Source organism: Bombina bombina, chromosome 6 (genome assembly GCF_027579735.1).
Source record: "Bombina bombina isolate aBomBom1 chromosome 6, aBomBom1.pri, whole genome shotgun sequence".
NCBI classification, from domain to species: Eukaryota; Metazoa; Chordata; class Amphibia; order Anura; family Bombinatoridae; genus Bombina; species Bombina bombina.
In genome coordinates, this window is record NC_069504.1 from 52,070,422 (window position 1) to 52,095,233 (window position 24,812).

The 24,812-nt window shown below is 41.1% G+C and overlaps 1 protein-coding gene across 3 annotated transcripts in view; it reads right to left on the minus strand.

The window, feature by feature from the left end:
- Positions 1-24,812, minus strand: part of MKLN1 (muskelin 1) — a 512,658-nt gene that overhangs the window by 108,384 nt on the left and 379,462 nt on the right. For all 3 annotated transcript variants that reach the window (XM_053716396.1, XM_053716397.1, XM_053716398.1), the window contains 2 exons: positions 22,337-22,466; positions 17,635-17,782 (listed from right to left, as the gene is read on the minus strand). In XM_053716396.1, the coding sequence (XP_053572371.1) occupies positions 17,635-17,782; positions 22,337-22,466 (278 nt within the window). The remainder of the gene's footprint in view (positions 1-17,634; positions 17,783-22,336; positions 22,467-24,812) is intronic.

The following is a 24,812-nucleotide window of genomic DNA, read 5'->3' on the forward strand; positions in this document are numbered from 1 at the left end:
CCCTCAGATAACAAATCCCTCGCCCCTTCAGAGCATTGTGAGGGTATATCAGAAACGGCTTCTAAAGCGTGAGACGGCTCAGCATTTTTCCTTAACCCAAAGCTGTCCCGCTTTCCTTGTAAACCAGGCAGTTTGGACAAAACCTCAGTAATGGTTGTATTCATAACTGTGGCCATGTCTTGTAAAGTAAATGAATGTGACGCACTAGAGGTACTTGGCATCACTTGTGCGGGCGTTACTGGTTGTGACACTTGGGGAGAGCTAGATGGCGAACCCTCATTTACTTCTGACTGAGAATCATCTATTGCTCTATTTTTAAGTGCTAATATATGTTCTTTATAATTAATAGACATATCAGTACATTTGGGACACATTCTAAGAGGGGGTTCCACAATGGCATCCAAACATATTGAACAAGGATTTTCCTTGGTATCAGACATGTTAAACAGGCTTGTAATGTAACAAGCAAGCTTGGAAAACACTGTAATCAAAGTAAATAACACTTAGAAATAAAACGGTACTGTGCCTTTAAGAGAAAAAACGCTGCACAAGTTCTGCAAAACAGTGTAAAAAAGCAGTAAACTTAACGAAATTTTTACAGTATTATCTTACAGCCTTAGTAACTTTGCACAACTATGCAAATAAACAATTAACCCCTTAATGGCAAAACCGGATTGAAAAAACATCAAAACCGGTAAAAAAGACTTTCAGCACCTTGCCACAGCTTTCACCTACCTGCCCTTCAGAACGATTTGTGGGGAAAAAACCTCCTTTACAGCCCTCAAACACAGCAGGAGCAGTTGGATGACTCTTAAGGAAAAGACACTGCACAACTGAGGCGCGAAAAACAGAATTTATGTTTACCTGATAAATTACTTTCTCCAACGGTGTGTCCGGTCCACGGCGTCATCCTTACTTGTGGGATATTCTCTTCCCCAACAGGAAATGGCAAAGAGCCCAGCAAAGCTGGTCACATGATCCCTCCTAGGCTCCGCCTACCCCAGTCATTCGACCGACGTTAAGGAGGAATATTTGCATAGGAGAAACCATATGGTACCGTGGTGACTGTAGTTAAAGAAAATAAATTATCAGACCTGATTAAAAAAAAAAAACCAGGGCGGGCCGTGGACCGGACACACCGTTGGAGAAAGTAATTTATCAGGTAAACATAAATTCTGTTTTCTCCAACATAGGTGTGTCCGGTCCACGGCGTCATCCTTACTTGTGGGAACCAATACCAAAGCTTTAGGACACGGATGAAGGGAGGGAGCAAATCAGGTCACCTAAATGGAAGGCACCACGGCTTGCAAAACCTTTCTCCCAAAAATAGCCTCAGAAGAAGCAAAAGTATCAAACTTGTAAAATTTGGTAAAAGTGTGCAGTGAAGACCAAGTCGCTGCCCTACATATCTGATCAACAGAAGCCTCGTTCTTGAAGGCCCATGTGGAAGCCACAGCCCTAGTGGAATGAGCTGTGATTCTTTCGGGAGGCTGCCGCCCGGCAGTCTCGTAAGCCAATCTGATGATGCTTTTAATCCAAAAAGAGAGAGAGGTAGAAGTTGCTTTTTGACCTCTCCTTTTACCGGAATAAACAACAAACAAGGAAGATGTTTGTCTAAAATCCTTTGTAGCATCTAAATAGAATTTTAGAGCGCGAACAACATCCAAATTGTGCAGCAAACGTTCCTTCTTTGAAACTGGTTTCGGACACAGAGAAGGTACGATAATCTCCTGGTTAATGTTTTTGTTAGAAACAACTTTTGGAAGAAAACCAGGTTTAGTACGTAAAACCACCTTATCTGCATGGAACACCAGATAAGGAGGAGAACACTGCAGAGCAGATAATTCTGAAACTCTTCTAGCAGAAGAAATTGCAACTAAAAACAAAACTTTCCAAGATAATAACTTAATATCAACGGAATGTAAGGGTTCAAACGGAACCCCCTGAAGAACTGAAAGAACTAAATTGAGACTCCAAGGAGGAGTCAAAGGTTTGTAAACAGGCTTAATTCTAACCAGAGCCTGAACAAAGGCTTGAACATCTGGCACAGCGGCCAGCTTTTTGTGAAGTAACACAGACAAGGCAGAAATCTGTCCCTTCAGGGAACTTGCAGATAATCCTTTTTCCAATCCTTCTTGAAGGAAGGATAGAATCCTAGGAATCTTAACCTTGTCCCAAGGGAATCCTTTAGATTCACACCAACAGATATATTTTTTCCAAATTTTGTGGTAAATCTTTCTAGTTACAGGCTTTCTGGCCTGAACAAGAGTATCGATAACAGAATCTGAGAACCCTCGCTTCGATAAGATCAAGCGTTCAATCTCCAAGCAGTCAGCTGGAGTGAAACCAGATTCGGATGTTCGAACGGACCCTGAACAAGAAGGTCTCGTCTCAAAGGTAGCTTCCAAGGTGGAGCCGATGACATATTCACCAGATCTGCATACCAAGTCCTGCGTGGCCACGCAGGAGCTATCAAGATCACCGACGCCCTCTCCTGATTGATCCTGGCTACCAGCCTGGGGATGAGAGGAAACGGCGGGAACACATAAGCTAGTTTGAAGGTCCAAGGTGCTACTAGTGCATCCACTAGAGCCGCCTTGGGATCCCTGGATCTGGACCCGTAGCAAGGAACTTTGCAGTTCTGACGAGAGGCCATCAGATCCATGTCTGGAATGCCCCACAGCTGAGTGACTTGGGCAAAGATTTCCGGATGGAGTTCCCACTCCCCCGGATGCAATGTCTGACGACTCAGAAAATCCGCTTCCCAATTTTCCACTCCTGGGATGTGGATAGCAGACAGGTGGCAGGAGTGAGACTCCGCCCATAGAATGATTTTGGTCACTTCTTCCATCGCCAGGGAACTCCTTGTTCCCCCCTGATGGTTGATGTACGCAACAGTTGTCATGTTGTCTGATTGAAACCGTATGAACTTGGCCCTCGCTAGCTGAGGCCAAGCCTTGAGAGCATTGAATATCGCTCTCAGTTCCAGAATATTTATCGGTAACAGAGATTCTTCCCGAGACCAAAGACCCTGAGCTTTCAGGGATCCCCAGACCGCGCCCCAGCCCATCAGACTGGCGTCGGTCGTGACAATGACCCACTCTGGTCTGCGGAATGTCATCCCTCGTGACAGGTTGTCCAGGGACAGCCACCAACGGAGTGAGTCTCTGGTCCTCTGATTTACTTGTATCTTCGGAGACAAGTCTGTATAGTCCCCATTCCACTGACTGAGCATGCACAGTTGTAATGGTCTTAGATGAATGCGCGCAAAAGGAACTATGTCCATTGCCGCTACCATCAACCCGATCACTTCCATGCACTGAGCTATGGAAGGAAGAGGAACGGAATGAAGTATCCGACAAGAGTCTAGAAGTTTTGTTTTTCTGGCCTCTGTCAGAAAAATCCTCATTTCTAAGGAGTCTATTATTGTTCCCAAGAAGGGAACCCTTGTTGACGGAGATAGAGAACTCTTTTCCACGTTCACTTTCCATCCGTGAGATCTGAGAAAGGCCAGGACAATGTCCGTGTGAGCCTTTGCTTGAGGAAGGGACGACGCTTGAATTAGAATGTCGTCCAAGTAAGGTACTACAGCAATGCCCCTTGGTCTTAGCACAGCTAGAAGGGACCCTAGTACCTTTGTGAAAATCCTTGGAGCAGTGGCTAATCCGAAAGGAAGCGCCACGAACTGGTAATGTTTGTCCAGGAATGCGAACCTCAGGAACCGATGATGTTCCTTGTGGATAGGAATATGTAGATACGCATCCTTTAAATCCACCGTGGTCATGAATTGACCTTCCTGGATGGAAGGAAGAATAGTTCGAATGGTTTCCATCTTGAACGATGGAACCTTGAGAAACTTGTTTAAGATCTTGAGATCTAAGATTGGTCTGAACGTTCCCTCTTTTTTGGGAACTATGAACAGATTGGAGTAGAATCCCATCCCTTGTTCTCTTAATGGAACAGGATGAATCACTCCCATTTTTAACAGGTCTTCTACACAATGTAAGAATGCCTGTCTTTTTATGTGGTCTGAAGACAACTGAGACCTGTGGAACCTCCCCCTTGGGGGAAGTCCCTTGAATTCCAGAAGATAACCTTGGGAGACTATTTCTAGCGCCCAAGGATCCAGAACATCTCTTGCCCAAGCCTGAGCGAAGAGAGAGAGTCTGCCCCCCACCAGATCCAACATTTCATGCTGTCTTGGTAGCAGTGGCAGGTTTCTTGGCCTGCTTACCCTTGTTCCAGCCTTGCATTGGTCTCCAAGCTGGCTTGGCTTGAGAAGTATTACCCTCTTGCTTAGAGGACGTAGCACTTTGGGCTGGTCCGTTTCTACGAAAGGGACGAAAATTAGGTTTATTTTTTGCCTTGAAAGGCCGATCCTGAGGAAGGGCGTGGCCCTTACCCCCAGTGATATCAGAGATAATCTCTTTCAAGTCAGGGCCAAACAGCGTTTTCCCCTTGAAAGGAATGTTAAGTAGCTTGTTCTTGGAAGACGCATCAGCCGACCAAGATTTCAACCAAAGCGCTCTGCGCGCCACAATAGCAAACCCAGAATTCTTAGCCGCTAACCTAGCCAATTGCAAAGTGGCGTCTAGGGTGAAAGAATTAGCCAATTTAAGAGCATTGATTCTGTCCATAATCTCCTCATAAGGAGAAGAATCCCTATCGACCGCCTTTATCAGCTCATCGAACCAGAAACATGCGGCTGTAGCGACAGGGACAATGCATGAAATTGGTTGTAGAAGGTAACCCTGCTGAACAAACATCTTTTTAAGCAAACCTTCTAATTTTTTATCCATAGGATCTTTGAAAGCACAACTATCCTCTATGGGTATAGTGGTGCGTTTGTTTAAAGTGGAAACCGCTCCCTCGACCTTGGGGACTGTCTGCCATAAGTCCTTTCTGGGGTCGACCATAGGAAACAATTTTTTAAATATGGGGGGAGGGACGAAAGGAATACCGGGCCTTTCCCATTCTTTATTAACAATGTCCGCCACCCGCTTGGGTATAGGAAAAGCTTCTGGGGGCCCCGGCACCTCTAGGAACTTGTCCATTTTACATAGTTTCTCTGGGATGACCAACTTGTCACAATCATCCAGAGTGGATAATACCTCCTTAAGCAGAATGCGGAGATGTTCCAACTTAAATTTAAATGCAATCACATCAGGTTCAGCTTGTTGAGAAATGTTCCCTGAATCAGTAATTTCTCCCTCAGACAAAACCTCCCTGGCCCCATCAGACTGGGTTAGGGGCCCTTCAGAAATATTATTATCAGCGTCGTCATGCTCTTCAGTATCTAAAACAGAGCAGTCGCGCTTACGCTGATAAGGGTTCATTTTGGCTAAAATGTTTTTGACAGAATTATCCATTACAGCCGTTAATTGTTGCATAGTAAGGAGTATTGGCGCGCTAGATGTACTAGGGGCCTCCTGAGTGGGCAAGACTCGTGTAGACGAAGGAGGGAATGATGCAGTACCATGCTTACTCCCCTCACTTGAGGAATCATCTTGGGCATCATTGTCATTGTCACATAAATCACATTTATTTAAATGAATAGGAATTCTGGCTTCCCCACATTCAGAACACAGTCTATCTGGTAGTTCAGACATGTTAAACAGGCATAAACTTGATAACAAAGTACAAAAAACGTTTTAAAATAAAACCGTTACTGTCACTTTAAATTTTAAACTGAACACACTTTATTACTGCAATTGCGAAAAAACATGAAGGAATTGTTCAAAATTCACCAAATTTTCACCACAGTGTCTTAAAGCCTTAAAAGTATTGCACACCAAATTTGGAAGCTTTAACTCTTAAAATAACGGAACCGGAGCCGTTTTTAACTTTAACCCCTTTACAGTCCCTGGTATCTGCTTTGCTGAGACCCAACCAAGCCCCAAGGGGAATACGATACCAAATGACGCCTTCAGAAAGTCTTTTCTAAGTATCAGAGCTCCTCTCACATGCGACTGCATGCCATGCCTCTCAAAAACAAGTGCGCAACACCGGCGCGAAAATGAGGCTCTGCCTATGCTTTGGGAAAGCCCCTAAAGAATAAGGTGTCTAAAACAGTGCCTGCCGATTATTATATATCAAAATACCCAGATAAAATGATTCCTCAAGGCTAAATATGTGTTAATAATGAATCGATTTAGCCCAGAAAGAGTCTACAGTCTTAATAAGCCCTTTTTGAAGCCCTTATTTACGATCGTAATAAACATGGCTTACCGGATCCCATAGGGAAAATGACAGCTTCCAGCATTACATCGTCTTGTTAGAATGTGTCATACCTCAAGCAGCAAGAGACTGCTCACTGTTCCCCCAACTGAAGTTAATTGCTCTCAACAGTCCTGTGTGGAACAGCCATGGATTTTAGTGACGGTTGCTAAAATCATTTTCCTCATACAAACAGAAATCTTCATCTCTTTTCTGTTTCTGAGTAAATAGTACATACCAGCACTATTTTAAAATAACAAACTCTTGATTGAATAATAAAAACTACAGTTAAACACTAAAAAACTCTAAGCCATCTCCGTGGAGATGTTGCCTGTACAACGGCAAAGAGAATGACTGGGGTAGGCGGAGCCTAGGAGGGATCATGTGACCAGCTTTGCTGGGCTCTTTGCCATTTCCTGTTGGGGAAGAGAATATCCCACAAGTAAGGATGACGCCGTGGACCGGACACACCTATGTTGGAGAAATAGGCCCCTCCCACCTCACTCAATGTTTTGAGGCCTATTAGAAAAACATCTGAGTGTCTCTTAATTAACCATGTGGGTTAAAAAACCCTAACAAAAGCCACAAAGACCCCTTCAGTCCCTTCAAAAAACGTTATCATTGCATCATTTACTTGAACAAAAAACAAAACAAAAAAAAAAAACACAAACGTTTTTTAACAGTGTTACCAGTAACAAATGAGCCCTTCAAGCAAGCTGAAATTCCTATCCAAGTGTCTGAAATACAGCTTACCCTTTCCCCATGGGGATATTGCCAGCCCTTTCTAGAATAAACACAGTCTGTCTAGAAAAACATAGACTGAACATACCTCATATGCAGCTTAGCATGCAAACCGTTCCCCCAACTGAAGTTTTCCTGTACTCTTCAGCCCTTCAGAGGGAAAGAGAAGTAGCAGTAGCCTTTTGACCCTTACGCTTTCCTGAGAAACAAACAAACAGGGCAGAAGACTGGTGAAAATTATTAGTCGTCTGTAAGTAGAAATTTAGAGCACGCAACACATCCAAGTTGTGCAACAGACGTTCTTTATGAGAAGGATTTAGACAGAGAGAGAAGGAACAACAATTTACTGATTAATATTTCTATCCGAAACTACTTTAAGAAGAAACCCCAATTTAGTACGAAGAACCGCCTTATCCGCATGCAAGATAAGGTAAGGGCGAATCACACTGCAAAGCCAAAAATTCAGAAACTCTCCAAGCTAAAGAGATAGCAATAAGAAACAAACCCTTCCAAGATAACAACTTAATTTCTATGGAATGCATTGGCTCAAACAGAACCTGCTGCAAAACTTTAAGAACAAGTTTAAAGCTCCAAGGAGGAGCAACAGGTTTAAACACAGGCCTGATTCTGACCAGGGCCTGACAAAAAGATTGAAACATCTGGCACACCCGCCAGACACTTGTGTAACAAAATAGATCATACAGAAATCTGACTGACAACCCTTTCTCCAGACCTTCCTGGAGAAAAAAAGACAAAATTCTAGGAATCCTGACCCTACTCCAAAAGTAGCCCTTAAATTCACACAAATAAAGGTATTTACGCCATACCTTACGGTAATTTTTCGAGTAACAGGCTTGCACCCTGGATCATGGTCTCAATGACCGACTCAGAAAATTCACGCTTAGACAGAATTAAGCGTTCAATCTCCAAGCAGTCAGCTTCAGAGAAACGAGATTTGGATGGAGGAATGGACCCTGAGTTAGAAGGGCCTTACTCAGAGGCAACATCCAAGGTGGCAGAGATGACATCTTCACTAGGTCTGCATACCAGATCCTGCAAGGCCATGCAGGAGCTATTAGAATTACCGATGCTCTGTCCTGTTTGATACGAGCAATAGCCCAAAATTCCAAGGAACCGCCAGAACTTCTATCAGAGTGGCCTGAGAATCTCTTGACCTTGAACCGTACCTTAAAAGCTTGTCGTTCTGAGATACTATGTCCACAGCCCAAGTATCTGGGACATCTCGTCTCCACGCTTGAAAAAGCAGGGAAAGTCTGTCCCCCACTTGATACAATCACGGACCGGGGGCTGACCATTCATGCGGACTTAGACTCAGCTGAGGGTTTCTTTGATTACTACCCCTTATTCTAAGACTGATTGGGCTTCCAAGAAGACTTGGACTGCCCCTGCTTGGAAGAGGGAGAGGAAGACTTTTGAAGTTCCGAAAAGAAACGAAAATTACTTTGACATCATTTGAGTCTGTTTTCTTCTTGTCTTGTGGTAGAAAAGACCCTTTTCCACCCGTAAAATTATTTCTGCCAGACCAGGTCCGAACAAGGTCTTACCCTTGTAAGGAAGCGCCAGAAGCTTAGACTTAAAAGGTGACATCAGCTGACCAAGATTTTAGCCACAATGCCTTGCAGGCTAGGACAGTGAAGCCAGACATCTTGGCTGCCAGTCTAATAACTTGCATGTTAGCATAAAAAATAAAGTAATTGGCTAGTTTGAGAGCCTTAATCCTATCTTTTATCTCCTCCAACGGAGTCTCTACTAATATTGATTCAGACAAGGCGTTGCACCAATAAGATGCCGCACTTGCTACTGTGGCAATACAAACTGCAGGTTGCCATTGAAGACCTTGATGAACATACATCTTTAAACAAGCTTCCAGCTTTTTGTCCATGTGATCCTTAAAGGAGCAGCTATCCTCTATAGGGATCGTAGTTCTCTTAGCCAGAGTAGAAATAGCCCCTTCTACTTTAGGCACCGTGCACCAAGAATCTTTAATCGAGTTAGCAACAGGAAACGTCTTTTTAAATACGGGAGACGGGGAGAAAGGAATCCCTGGCTTCTCCAATTCCTGTCACACGGTCTGGGACAGGAAAAACTTCCACAGAGGAAGGAACATCATAGTATTTATTATGTTTACTAGACTTCTTAGGGTTGACAACAGAAGAATCAGGGTTGTCCAAATTAGCCAATGCCTCCTTTAACAGTACACAAAGGTGTTCAAGCTTAAATCTAAAGTTTACTTCAGTATCAGATGAAGGAATAATACTGTCCGAATCTAAGATTTCCCCCCTTAGAGGCTACCAACGTATCCTCCTCATCAGACTTATGAGGGAGGGCAACCTGCATAGCAGTAGGTGTAACAGAAACCTTGCTATCTGAATGTCTAATTTTCCTCTTGCGTTTTCCCAGCATAGGAAAAGCAGATAATGCTGCAGATACTGCAGAAGATACCTGTGCAGCAAAATCTGCAGGCAAGTAAACTCCTCCACAAGGCTGAGAGGAACTGTAGGGCACTGTATGTAAAGCCAGAGAGGCTTCGGACGTTTGAGGAGAAAGCTGTGGCATTTCATGAACCGCATTATCCTGAGAGATATTGGGCTCAGCGGGCAACAATTCTCTTTAAACTGAAGTGTTCTAGCTAAGCATGCAGCACAGAATTGCGTAGGTATAACAAGCATTTGTCAAAAGACACAGAGTCTTCCATGTCCATAGTACTAAATAAAAAATTCCCCAAATTGTAAAAAAATTTCTAAATACACCGCCACTTTAAGAATTTTTAATACCACAGCCGCTTAACGTTATACATAATTTCTTTAAAATATTAAACAAATCAGGCCCCTACACCTCAAACAGGCTGAGGTGCCTTACCGTAACACATACGCAATTTGGCTGCCAGAAGTCTTTAAAACTAGAGTATAATAGATCGACACTGAAGAGACTGAAATTCAATGATGCCACTCCACTCCATAAACATCCGACAGCAGAGAGAAGTCACATGACCGGACACCGGAGCTAAATTTACACAAACGTTCAAGCAGTCTGTCAGCCTCTTCTAGCTAAGCAAGCAAAGAAAACCAACTGCCATTTTTAAGTTTATACATAAATCCCTGTATAAAACATAAGCCCTGCACACCACATACTAAAAGTATTTCAACAAAATTATCCCAAAGAGGAACAATTTCCCAATAAAGAGAAGATTAACCCCTAGTCTCAATATACATAATGTGCCTGCCCATTGCCAAAGAGAATCCCTTTATAAAGGGTTTTAAAAATGTCCCCATCTACTGCATTTGAAACATTCTTCTTAAGTGCAAGTCTCCACCAGACAAAAGCACTCACCTGCAGTCTAGCTGTCTGGCAGGAAGACAGCTCACAAGGCGTGAAAGAACACATACTACTCCTTACAGAGTACTGTAGAAAAAGAAAAAACAGAGTAACCAACTCTGGCTTTCTGTACCATGGGCAGCAATGTCTTAGGAAACAAAGCAAGGACTACCTCACAACTTCCTTACTGCTTAAAAGCCACAACTACTCTGAAGAGATTGACGTGGACTCAGCTAAACCCAAATCCTTGCTTTCAGGGACAAGTACCCGAAAAAGGAATTCATTTTTCAGACTCCAAACTTCACCTCCTCCATTAACAGAGGCAAAGAGAATGACTGGGGATTGTGGGTAAGGGAGAGACACTAACAGCTTTGCTGTGGTGGTCTTTGCCTCCTCCTGCTGGCCAGGAGTGAAATTACCACTAGTAATTGATTGACAATGTGGATTCTCCATATCTTAGGAAAGAAATAACAGTGTTCTGCACTTCCAATTCTAACAGGAACTGAAAAGCTCACACTTTCAATGGAGAATGGAGTTACAGGAAAAGGGGACAACAGAAATAATGAAAGCATATTGCAAAGTGTATATATATATATATATATATATATATATATATATATATATATATATATATATATATATATATATATATATATAAAAAATAGGAGAAATGGTAGAACTACTACTGGTGAAGCTGTAAGGCCAAATATGGCCCGTGGTGCCCTGGGTGCACTCCAAGATGAATACAGGGTAGCTGAAAGAAGGGAGTCACTCACAGGGTCTTGAATCCAAGATAACAATGTATAAAAATACATTGTTATCTTGGATTCAAGACCCTATGAGTGACTCCCTTCTTTCAGCTAATATAACATAATTTATGTAAGAACTTACCTGATAAATTCATTTCTTTCATATTAGCAAGAGTCCATGAGCTAGTGACGTATGGGATATACATTCCTACCAGGAGGGGCAAAGTTTCCCAAACCTCAAAATGCCTATAAATACACCCCTCACCACACCCACAAATCAGTTTAACGAATAGCCAAGAAGTGGGGTGATAAGAAAAAAGTGCGAAAGCATATAAAATAAGGAATTGGAATAATTGTGCTTTATACAAAAAAATCATAACCACCTCAAAAAAGGGTGGGCCTCATGGACTCTTGCTAATATGAAAGAAATTAATTTATCAGGTAGGTTCTTACATAAATTATGTTTTCTTTCATGTAATTAGCAAGAGTCCATGAGCTAGTGACGTATGGGATAATGAATACCCAAGATGTGGATCTTCCACGCAAGAGTCACTAGTGAGGGAGGGATAAAATAAAGACAGCCAATTCCGCTGAAAAATAATCCACACCCCAAAATAAAGTATAAATCTTATAATGAAAAAAACTGAAATTATAAGCAGAAGAATCAAACTGAAACAGCTGCCTGAAGTACTTTTCTACCAAAAACTGCTTCAGAAGAAGAAAACACATCAAAATGGTAGAATTTAGTAAAAGTATGCAAAGAAGACCAAGTTGCTGCTTTGCAAATCTGATCAACCGAAGCTTCATTCCTAAATTCCCAGGAAGTAGAGACTGACCTAGTCGAATGAGCTGTAATCCTTTGAGGCGGAGTTCTACCCGACTCGACATAAGCATGATGAATCAAGGATTTTAACCAAGATGCCAAAGAAATGACAGAAGCCTTTTGACCTTTCCTAGAACCAGAAAAGATAACAAATAGACTAGAAGTATTTCGGAAATCTTTAGTAGCTTCAACATAATATTTCAAAGCTCTAACTACATCCAAAGAATGCAATGATCTTTCCTTAGAATTCTTAGGATTAGGACACAATGAAGGAACCACAATTTCTCTACTAATGTTGTTAGAATTCACAACCTTAGGTAAAAATTTAAATGAAGTTCGCAAAACCGCCTTATCCTGATGAAAAATCAGAAAAGGAGACTCAAACGGAGGAGCTTGAAGAGCCCCCAGAAGCAAATTCAAACTCCAAGGAGGAGAAATTGACTTAATGACAGGTTTTATACGAACCAAAGCCTGTACAAAACAATGAATATCAGGAAGATTAGCAATCTTTCTGTGAAAAAGAACAGAAAGAGCAGAGATTTGTCCTTTCAAGGAACTTGCAGACAAACCTTTATCCAAACCATCCTGTAAAATTCTAGGAATTCTAAAAGAATGCCAAGAAAAATGATGAGAAGAACACCAAGAAATGTAAGTCTTCCAGACTCGATAATATATCTTCCTAGACACAGATTTACGAGCCTGTAACATTGTATTAATAACAGAGTCAGAGAAACCTCTATGACTGAGAATCAAGCGTTCAATCTCCATACCTTTAAATTTAAGGATTTGAGATCCTGATGGAAAAAAGGATCTTGCGATAGAAGGTCTGGTCTTAACATAAGAGTCCACGGTTGGCAAGTAGCCATCCGAACAAGATCCGCATACCAAAACCTGTGAGGCCATGCTGGAGCCACCAGCAGAACAGACAAACGCTCCTTTAGAATCTTGGAAATCACTCTTGGAAGAAGAACTAGAGGTGGAAAGATATAGGCAGGATGATACTTCCAAGGAAGTGACAAAGCATCCACGGCTTCCGCCTGAGGATCCCTGGATCTGGACAGATACCTGGGAAGCTTCTTGTTTAGATGAGAAGCCATCAGATCTATTTCTGGAAGTCCCCACATTTGAACAATCTGAAGAAATACCTCTGGGTGAAGAGACCATTCGCCCGGATGTAATGTTTGGCGACTGAGATAATCCGCTTCCCAATTGTATATACCTGGGATATGAACCGCAGAAATTAGACAGGAGCTGGATTCCGCCCATACAAGTATTCAAGATACTTCTTTCATAGCCAGAGGACTTTGAGTCCCTCCTTGATGATTGACATATGCCACGGTTGTGACATTGTCTGAAAACAAATGAACGACTCTCTCTTTAGAAGAGGCCACGACTGAAGAGCTCTGAAAATCGCACGGAGTTCCAAAATGTTGATTGGTAATCTCGCCTCCTGAGATTCCCAAACCCCTTGTGCTGTCAGAGACCCCCATACAGCTCCCCAACCTGTCAGACTTGCATCTGTTGAGATCACAGTCCAGGTCGGAAGAACAAAAGAAGCCCCCTGAACTAAACGATGATGTTCGGTCCACCACGTTAGAGAGTGTCGTACAATCGGTTTTAAAGATATTAATTGTGATATCTTTGTATAATCCTTGCACCACTGGTTCAGCATACAGAGCTGAAGAGGTTGCATGTGAAAACAAGCAAAGGGGATCGCGTCCGATGCAGCAGTCATAAGACCAAGAATTTCCATGCATAAAGCTACCGAAGGGAATGATTGAGACTGAAGGTTTCGACAAGCTGAAACCAATTTTAGACGTCCCTTGTCCGTCAGAGACAGAGTCATGGACACTGAATCTATCTGGAAACCTAAAAAGGTTACCCTTGTCTGAGGAATCAACGAACTCTTTGGTAAATTGATCCTCCAACCATGTTCTTGAAGAAACGACACAAGTCGATTCGTATGAGATTCTGCTAAATGTGAAGACTGAGCAAGTACCAAGATATCGTCCAAATAAGGAAATACCACAATACCCTGTTCTCTGATTACAGATAGAAGGGCACCGAGAACCTTTGTAAAAATCCTTTGAGCTGTTGCTAGGCCAAACAGCAGAGCCACAAACTGGTAATGCTTGTCTAGAAAAGAGAATCTCAGAAACTGATAGTGATCTGGATGAATCGGAATATGCAGATATGCATCTTGTAAATCTATTGTGGACATATAATGCCCTTGCTGAACAAAAGGCAGAATAGTCCTTATAGTTACCATTTTGAATGTTGGTATCCTGACATAACGATTCAATATTTTTAAATCCAGAACTGGTCTGAAGGAATTTCTCCTTCTTTGGTACAATGAAGAGATTTGAGTAAAACCCCAGCCCCTGTTCCAAAACTGGAACTGGCACAATTACTCCAGCCAACTCTAGATCTGAAACACATTTCAGAAATGCTTGAGCCTTCACTGGATTTATTGGGACACAGGAAAGAAAAAATCTTCTTGCAGGAGGCCTTATCTTGAAGCCTATTCTGTACCCTTGCGAAACAATATTCTGAATCCAAAGATTGTGAATCGAATTGATCCAAATTTCTTTGAAAAAATGTAATCTGCCCCCTACCAGCTGAGCTGGAATGAGGGCCGCACCTTCATGTGGACTTGGGAGCTGGTTTTGGCTTCCTAAAAGGCTTGGATTTATTCCAGACTGGAGATGGTTTCCAAACTGATACTGCTCCTGTAGGGGAAGGATCAGGTTTTTGTTCCTTATTATGACGAAAGGAACGAAAACGATTAGCAGACCTAAATTTACCTTTAGATTTTTTATCCTGTGGTAAAAAAGTTCCTTTCCCAAACAATTTATTACCTTGGAAAGAAAGGGAAAGCAAAGTTGACTTAGAAGACATATCAGCATTCCAAGTTTTAAGCCATAAAGCTCTTCTAGCTAAAAAAGCTAAAGACATATACCTGACATCAACCCTAATGATATCAAAGATGGCATCACAAATAAAGTTATTAGCATGTTGAAGAAGATTAACAATGCTATGAGTATTATGATCTGTTACTTGTTGTGCTAAAGCTTCCAACCAGAAAGTTGAAGCTGCAGCAACATCCGCCAAAGATATAGCAGGTCTAAGAAGATTACCTGAACATAAGTAAGCTTTTCTTAGAAAGGATTAAATTTTCCTATCTAAAGGATCCTTAAAGGAAGTACTATCTGCCGTAGGAATAGTAGTACGTTTAGCAAGAGTGGAGATAGCCACATCAACTTTAGGGATTTTGTCCCAAAACTCTAATCTGTCAGATGGCACAGGATATAATTGCTTAAACCGTTTAGAAGGAGTAAATGAATTACCCAAATTATTTAATTCCCTAGAAATTACTTCAGAAATAGCATCAGGGACGGGAAAAACCTCTGGAATAACTACAGGAGGTTTAAAAACTGTATTCGAATGTTTAGATTTAGTATCAAGAGGACCAGATTCCTCTATTTCTAATGCAATTAAGACTTCTTTAAGTAAAGAACGAATAAATTCCATTTTAAATAAATATGAAGATTTATCAGTATCAACCTCTGAAACAGAATCCTCTGAACCAGAAAAATCATTATCAGAATCAGAATGAAGATGTTCATTTAAAAATTCATCTGAAAAATGAGAAGTTTTAAAAGACTTTTTACGTTTACTAGAAGGGGGAATAACAGACATAGCCTTCTTAATAGATTTAGAAACAAAATCTCTTATGTTAACAGGAACACCCTGAATATTAGATGTTGATGGAACAGCAACAGGTAATGGAACATTACTAAAGGAAATCTTATCTGCATTAACAAGTTTGTCATGACATTCATTACAAACAACAGCCGGAGGAACAGTTACCATAAGTTTACAACAAATACACTTATCTTTGGTAGATCAAGCATCAGGCAGCAATTTTCCAGAAGTATCTTCTGATTCAGGGTCAATCTGAGACATCTTGCAATATGTAATAGAAAAAACAACATATAAAGCAAAATTGATCAAATTCCTTAAATGACAGTTTCAGGAATGGGAAAAAATGCCAATGAACAAGCTTCTAGCAAGCAGAAGCAAATAAACAATGAGACTTAAATAATGTGCAGACAATAATGACGGCCAGATTTTTTAGCGCCAAAAAAGACGCCCACATTATTTGGCGCCTAAATGCTTTAAGCGCCAAAAAATGACGCCACATCCGGTGACGCTGACACTTTTGGCGCAAAAACGTCAAAAAAATTACGCAACTTCCGGTGACAGGTATGACGCCGGAAATGACAAAGAAAATTTTTTGCGCCAAAAAAGTCCGCGCCAAGAATGACGCAATAAAATGAAGAATTTTCAGCCCCCGCGAGCCTAACAGCCCACATGAAAAAAAGTCAAATTTTAATGTAAGAAAAATTGATTATTCAAATGCATTATCCCAAATAATGAAACTGACTGAAATAAGGAATGTTCAACATCCTGAATCAAGGCAAATAAATGTTTAAACACATATATTTAGAACTTAATATAAAAGTGCCCAACCATAGCTTAGAGTGTCACAAAAATAAGACTTACTTACCCTAGGACACTCATCTACATGTAGTAGAAAGCCAAACCAGTACTGAAATGAGAATCAGTAGAGGTAATGGTATATATAAGAGTATATCGTCGATCTGAAAAGGGAGGTAAGAGATGAATCTCTACGACCGATAACAGAGAACCTATGAAATAGACCCCGTAGAAGGAGATCATTGAATTCAAATAGGCAATACTCTTCACATCCCTCTGACATTCACTGCACACTGAGAGGAAAACCGGCTCCAGCCTGCTGCGAAGCGCATATCAACGAAGAATCTAGCACAAACTTACTTCACCACCTCCATGGGAGGCAAAGTTTGTAAAACTGATTTGTGGGTGTGGTGAGGGGTGTATTTATAGGCATTTTGAGGTTTGGGAAACTTTGCCCCTCCTGGTAGGAATATATATCCCATACGTCACTAGCTCATGGACTCTTGCTAATTACATGAAAGAAATATATATATATATATATATATATATGATTTATCATTTTAGATTACCATTTCTAAGTGTTTAATGTCCCTTTAAATGGTCTGCATTCTCTTTCCCAAACGCACTGGAAGACTACTGTCATTTGTTTACATAGATTTTCTACAAAGAACACTACAGTATTAATATTTTCCATGTAGATACTGTCAATTGATCTGTCAATCAATTGATGAATATGGAGGGCAGAGGAACAGCGCTTATCTTTCTGGCATTACAAGGTACAAATCTCAGAAGATAAGTATATCCTATACATTTGCTGAATGAAAGTCTCATTTGTTTTTTAAATTCTATCATATGACTTGAGCGACTATGCTCAAGTTTACATTCACTTTAAACAAAAAACCATGTTACAGCCCCTTTAAACACCAATACCATCTCATATTAGCCATCACCTAACTAGGGTGTAAATTTTCATTCCTACATTGGTGCACATTAAGGTATATTGCAAAGTATCAAACACATTAACTTTTTAACCCTTTTGTACAGGGCTATGGGAAAGGACTGGAGCTCTCTTTTTATGAACACAACTATAGGAAGATAGTGACTTTAGCTGAAATAAAACAAATTCTAGCTCTATTATGGCAGGGTTATCAACCTCCTGTTTGCCTTCTCATAAATATTACATTCAAGAAACAGATTTCTGTAATAAATAGTCAGCTATATTCTGCCCTGTTTTTTTCAGAGCTTCCTGTGCTGGCCCTTTACACCTACCAGTTATTCCTAACAATGTCGTAGATCCAGAAGGAATTCCTGACATTCTCTTCCCTTTTTTCCTTGTCTTTGCTGAGACCTGACAATACATGGATTTCGTTCAGCTCAGGATCAATGGTTGCCCTCTGGGTGAAGCCGGTCATAGGAACTGTGAAAGATCAAGGAGGGAGACATGAAAAAAGAATGTTCACTGGATGTTGAAAAGATGTGATGCCATTAAAAGCAAAATGATACACCGGGGAAAAGGTCAGGAGGGAAAAGGACTTGTATACTCAAGTTTCTTGCTTAGCAGAATGATTTTCTTTGTAACTCTGACCAACAAAAATCATTAAGGGTGGTCCAGGCCTTTCTTTGACGCTATAATGAACAGACCTTACTTTGATTCAGATGTGGGAAATAAAAGAGCAATTTAAAAATCCCCACAAGAGCATAAAAGAAAATTAAACATACGCTGTGGGTGACCTTTGGTAATGAAATAGAATTTAAATGAACAGTAACATTAAAAGGGACAGTAAACATCTTGTAATTACAAGACATTTCTGTTGTGTTGCTATAGAAAAACATATCAGCCAAGACAGCCTTCTTATAAACAAATTAACATACTTTTTACTGCAATTTTTCAATATCCAAACTCCACTTGTATTTGGAGGAGCCAATGTGGGCTTTAGTCCACAGAGGATAAGGCTAGCTACTGTCAGTTAGTATAAAATGCATTGTTTTGTAATTGTTATCTGATTAAGCTAATTAGGGACAGATGTGTAGCAGAGTTAGGCTTGCAAAGTCAGGAGGCGAATTTCAAGTTCTGAGGAACATAAATTGCTTAATTTTCAGAGCTAAATTACATGAAAAAGAGCAAATTAAAGAAAATATATTTCAAAATGGTTTCTTCATGCATAAATAAACATTTTATACAAAAATCTAAAGGTGTTTAAGTTTAAACTCATGATTCAGACAGAATGTACATTTACAAGTGTCTTATGATCTAATTGGCTTCATTTTTTTAATGCATATCTAGGTAGGCTCAAGAGCAGAAATGCACTACTAGGAGCTAGCTGCTGATTGGTGGCTGCACATATCTGCCTCGTGTTCAGCTAGCTCCCGGTTGGGCTTTGCCTCTCCTTCAAAAAAAGGATACCAAGACAATTAAGCAACTTTGCTAATAGAGGTAAATAAGAAAGTTGTTTAACATTGTATGTTCTATAGGACATAAAAAGCCTTGGATTTAATATCCCTTTAAAGGTGTACAGCGCACAAGATGAGCAGCAGTCATTAAAACAAGGATCAGTTTGAATAAAAGCTGAGAAATCCCATATCACAGAGCCCATATTCCTCAATATGCAGTGAGCAAGTTTTAACTGCAGTGACAAGGACCGAAAGAGATTATTATGGAACCGCAAGCAGTAAGCAAACAATCCTAATAGTGATGTCAAAGCTCCACGCAACAAATGCCTGTTCTATCTTATACATAGATGGATGTAAGACCAAGCGCCTCGGGGGATACCCTCTGGCTTAATACAGGGACCTACTAGCTGGCCCAAAAAGAACAAATGTTTATATAAGTTGTATAAAGCGCCTAAAAAAGGCTGAGGTATATAGGAACAAAGGTTCTAATAGGATATAGTGGTCCTAGGAACACATATATAGTGTATGATTTTATCAAATTAATAAAACAAATTTTAATACAGTTTAAAAGTCAAAACAACACAAATGATATTTCGGTTAAAATTCACAATCAAAACTAAATAACTAGAAGTATTACTTAGGATCCATAGTAATACTAAAGTGTCGAAACAATGTCCAAATGAAAAATCAGAGAATATCAATAAACGTGAGAGTGTTCAAAGTGTCCAAAAGTCAAATGGCAAAAAATAAATCCAATTTTGGATTTATTTTTTGCCATTTGACTTTTGGACACTTTCGACCGAAGTTAGGAAGAGAAAGGAAAAGCCAAGGTGCAGAGGTAACTGAAGTTTAACAAACATAAAGACCTGTCTTAGAAAATGACAGGGTGGGCCGTGGACTCGTCATATAGTAAAAGAATCAAATTTATCAGGTAAACATAAATTTCCTTTTACAAGATATGACGAGTCCATGGATTTCATCCTTACTTATGGGATACAACAATACCAAAGCAATAGGACACGGATGAAAGGGAGGGACAAGACAGGAACCTAAACGGAAGGCACCACTGCTTGAAGAACCTTTCTCCCAAAAACAGCCTCGGACAAGGCAAAAGTATCAAATTTGTGAAATTTGAAAAAAATGTGGAGAGACAACCAAGTTGCAGCCTTGCAAATCTGTTCAACAGAAGCATCATTTTTAAATACCCATGAGGAAGCCACAGTCCTAGTAGAATGAGCTGTAATTCTTTCAGGAGGCTGCTGTCCAGCAGTCTCATATGCAAAATGGATAATACTCTTCAGCCAAAAAGAAAGAGGTAGCCGTAGCTTTCTGGCCCCTACGTTTCCCAGAAAAAACAACAAATAATGAAGAAGATTGACAAAATTCTTTAGTCGCCTGCAAGTAAAACTTCAGGGCACGGACCACGTCCAAGTTATGTAACAGACGCTCCTTCTCAGAAGAAGGATTAGGACACAATGAAGTAACAATTTCCTGATTAATATTTTTGTTGGAAACAACCTTAGGAAGAAAACCAGGTTTGGTACGTAACACTACCTTATTGAAATGAAAAATAAGGTAAGGAAAATCACATTGTAATGCCGAAAGCTCAAAAACTCTGCGAGCAGAAGAAATAGCAACCAAAAATAAAACCTTCCAAGATAACAACTTAATATCTATGGAATGCATAGGTTCAAACGGAACCCCTTGAAGAACCTTAAGAACTAGATTCAAACTACAAGGGGGAGCAAAAGGTCTTAACACAGGCCTGATCCTAGTCCGAGCCTGACAAAAAGATTGAACATCCGGAATATCTGCCAGACGTTTGTGTAGCAAAATAGATAAAGCCGAAATCTGTCCCTTTAAGGAACTTGCTGATAACCCTTTCCTAGGAATCCTAATCTTACTCCATGAGTAGCCCTTGGATTCGCACCAATAAATATATTTACGCCATATCTTATGGTAAATCTTTCTAGTAACAGGCTTACGTGCCTGGATCAAGGTATCAATGACCGAATCAGAGAACCCTCGCTTAGATAAAATCAAGCGTTCAATCTCCAAGCAGTCAGCTGCAGAGAAATTAGATTTGGATGATGGAAGGGTCCCTGAATGAGAAGGTCCTGCCTCAATGGAAGCTTCCACGGCAGCAGAGAGGACATGTCCACCAGATCGGCATACCAAGTCCTGCGAGGCCACGCAGGAGCGATAAGAATTACCGAAGCCCTCTCCTGTTTGACCCGAGCAATCACCCGGGGAAGGAGAGCAAACTGCGGAAACACATAAGCTAAGTTGAACGACCAAGACTCTGCCAAGGCATCTATCAGTTTGGCCTGAGGATTCCTGGACCTGGATCCGTATCTCGGGAGCTTGGCATTCTGACGAGACAACATAAGATCCAGCTCCGCATTCTGACGAGACAACATAAGATCCAGCTCCGGTCTGCCCCATCTGAGAATCAGGATGGCAAAGACCTCCGGATGGAGTTCCCATTCCCCTGGATAAAACGTCTGTCTGCTCAAAAAATCCGCTTCCCAGTTGTCCACTCCTGGGATGTAGATTGCCAACAGATAACAAGAGTGAACCTCTGCCCACCGAATTATCTTGGATACTTCTGTCATCGCTAAGGAACTCCTTGTTCCTCCCTGATGATTGATGCAAGCCACAGTCGTGATGTTGGCCGACTGAAATCAGATGAATTTTACCGAAGCCAACTGAGGCCAAGCCTGAAGCGCATTGAATATTGCTCTCAACTCCAGAATATTGATTGGAAGTAGAGACTCTGACCGAGTCCACACACCCTGAGCCTTCAGGGAATTCCAGACTGCACCCCATCGTAGTAGACTGGCGTCTGTTGTCACTATCACCCATGAGGGTCTGCGGAAGCATGTCCCTTGGGACAGATGATCCGGCGACAACCACCAAAGAAGAGTCTCTTGTCTCCTGATCTAGATCTATCCGAGGAGACAAATGTGCATAATCTCCATTCCACTGCCTGAGCATGCTCAGTTGTAGAGATCTGAGATGAGAACGAGCAAACGGAATGATGTCCATTGCCGCCACCATCAATTCAATTACCTCCATGCACTGAGCCACTGATGGCCGAGGATTGGACTGAAGGGATTGGCATGTATTCAGAATTTGTAACTTTGACTTCCGTCAAGAAAATTTTCATGGATATAGAGTCTATTAGAGTTCCCAGGAAAGGAATCCTTGTCTGTAAAATTAGCGAACTCTTTTCTAGATTTACCTTCCACCCGTGAGTCCTTAGAAAGGATAGAACAATGACGGTATGGGACTTTGTCAGCTGATAAGATGACGCCTGGATCAGAATATCGTCCAGATAAGGCGCCACTGCAATGCCCCGCGGTCTGAGAACCGCCAGCAGAGACCCTAGAACCTTCGTGAAGATCCTGGGTGCTGTGGCCAGCCTGAAAGGAAGGGCCACGAACTGAAAGTGTTTGTCCAGAAAGGCAAACCTCAGGAACTGGTGATGATCTCTGTGGATAGGAATATGAAGATATGCATCCTTTAAGTCCCTTTGAATATTAAAAAGTTCTAAAATATTCTAGAAGATTTGTCTTACCCATTCCAGAGTCTTTCTTGGTGCCATCAGATATAATTTCCACGTGATCACTGTCCACATCATAGCTAAAGAAATCATTTAAGTAGGTCTTTGATCTTTGCCCCCCAAACACATACAAGCAGCGATTTTTCTATGAAAGAAAACAAATGGGATATTAGGTAGCAGAGAAAACGGTATATTTGTGCTTTACAATAAAGTGACATCAAATGAAGCGTAAGATGATTCATTACTGTTGGGTCAATATTAAAGGGACATTGTACACTAGATTTTTCTTTGCATAAATGTTTTGTAGCTGATCCATTTATATAGTCCATTTGGGCATGTTTTTGTAACAATGTATAGTTTTGCTTATTTTTAAAGAACAGTGTGATGATTTTCAGACTTCTAACCAGGCTGCAAGGCTGATCTCTACACTAAAGCTAAAATTAACCCTGCAAGCTCCCTAATTAACCCCTTCACTGCTAGCCATAATACACGTGACGCGCAACGGCATTTAGCGGCCTTCTAACTACCAAAACGCAACGCCAAAGCCATATAATGTCTGCTATTTCTGAACAAAGGGAATCACAGAGAAGCATTTACAACCATTTGTGCCATGATTGCACAAGCTGTTTGTAAATAATTTCAGTGAGAAACCTAAAATTGTGATAAATTTAACTTTTTTTTTTTATTTGATCGCATTTGGAGGTGAAATGGTGGCATGAAATATATCAAGATGGGCCTAGATCAATACTTGGGGTTGTCTACTACACTAGACTAAAGCTAAAATGAACCTTAGAAGCTCCCTACATGCTCCCTAATTAACTCCTTCACTGCTGGGCATAATACAAGTGTGGTGCGCAGTGGCATTTAGCGGCCTTCTAATTACCAAAAAACAAAGCCAAAGCCATATATGTCTGCTATTTCTGAACAAAGGGGATCTCAGAGAACCATTTACAACCATTTATGCCATAATTGCACAAGTTGTTTGTAAATAATTTCAGTGAGAAACCTAACTCCCTACAGTCCGTGGCTGGACATTAGTGAAAACCGATTGAGGAGGAGATAAATTACAATCTCCCTACGAACGTTGCGTAGTACTGCACAACTTGCGTAGCTAGATTGTAGTCCGGCGTGCTGCTCAGAGGAAGATGCTTCCATTCTAAAGCCAGCAGAGGTTAGTACAGTCTTGGCTTGAAATAGTGGAATTAAAATACAGTATATATAAAAAAGAAAATGTTAAAAACAGAATTTATGTTTACCTGATAAATTACTTTCTCCAACGGTGTGTCCGGTCCACGGCGTCATCCTTACTTGTGGGATATTCTCTTCCCCAACAGGAAATGGCAAAGAGCCCAGCAAAGCTGGTCACATGATCCCTCCTAGGCTCCGCCTACCCCAGTCATTCGACCGACGTTAAGGAGGAATATTTGCATAGGAGAAACCATATGATACCGTGGTGACTGTAGTTAAAGAAAATAAATTATCAGACCTGATTAAAAAACCAGGGCGGGCCGTGGACCGGACACACCGTTGGAGAAAGTAATTTATCAGGTAAACATAAATTCTGTTTTCTCCAACATAGGTGTGTCCGGTCCACGGCGTCATCCTTACTTGTGGGAACCAATACCAAAGCTTTAGGACACGGATGATGGGAGGGAGCAAATCAGGTCACCTAAATGGAAGGCACCACGGCTTGCAAAACCTTTCTCCCAAAAATAGCCTCAGAAGAAGCAAAAGTATCAAACTTGTAAAATTTGGTAAAAGTGTGCAGTGAAGACCAAGTCGCTGCCCTACATATCTGATCAACAGAAGCCTCGTTCTTGAAGGCCCATGTGGAAGCCACAGCCCTAGTGGAAGGAGCTGTGATCCTTTCAGGAGGCTGCCGTCCGGCAGTCTCGTAAGCCAATCTGATGATGCTTTTAATCCAAAAAGAGAGAGAGGTAGAAGTTGCTTTTTGACCTCTCCTTTTACCAGAATAAACAACAAACAAGGAAGATGTTTGTCTAAAATCCTTTGTAGCATCTAAATAGAATTTTAGAGCGCGAACAACATCCAAATTGTGCAACAAACGTTCCTTCTTCGAAACTGGTTTCGGACACAGAGAAGGCACGACTATCTCCTGGTTAATGTTTTTGTTAGAAACAACTTTTGGAAGAAAACCAGGTTAGTACGTAAAACCACCTTATCTGCATGGAACACCAGATAAGGAGGAGAACACTGCAGAGCAGATAATTCTGAAACTCTTCTAGCAGAAGAAATTGCAACCAAAAACAAAACTTTCCAAGATAATAACTTAATATCAACGGAATGTAAGGGTTCAAACGGAACCCCCTGAAGAACTGAAAGAACTAAGTTGAGACTCCAAGGAGGAGTCAAAGGTTTGTAAACAGGCTTGATTCTAACCAGAGCCTGAACAAAGGCTTGAACATCTGGCACAGCTGCCAGCTTTTTGTGAAGTAACACAGACAAGGCAGAAATCTGTCCCATCAAGGAA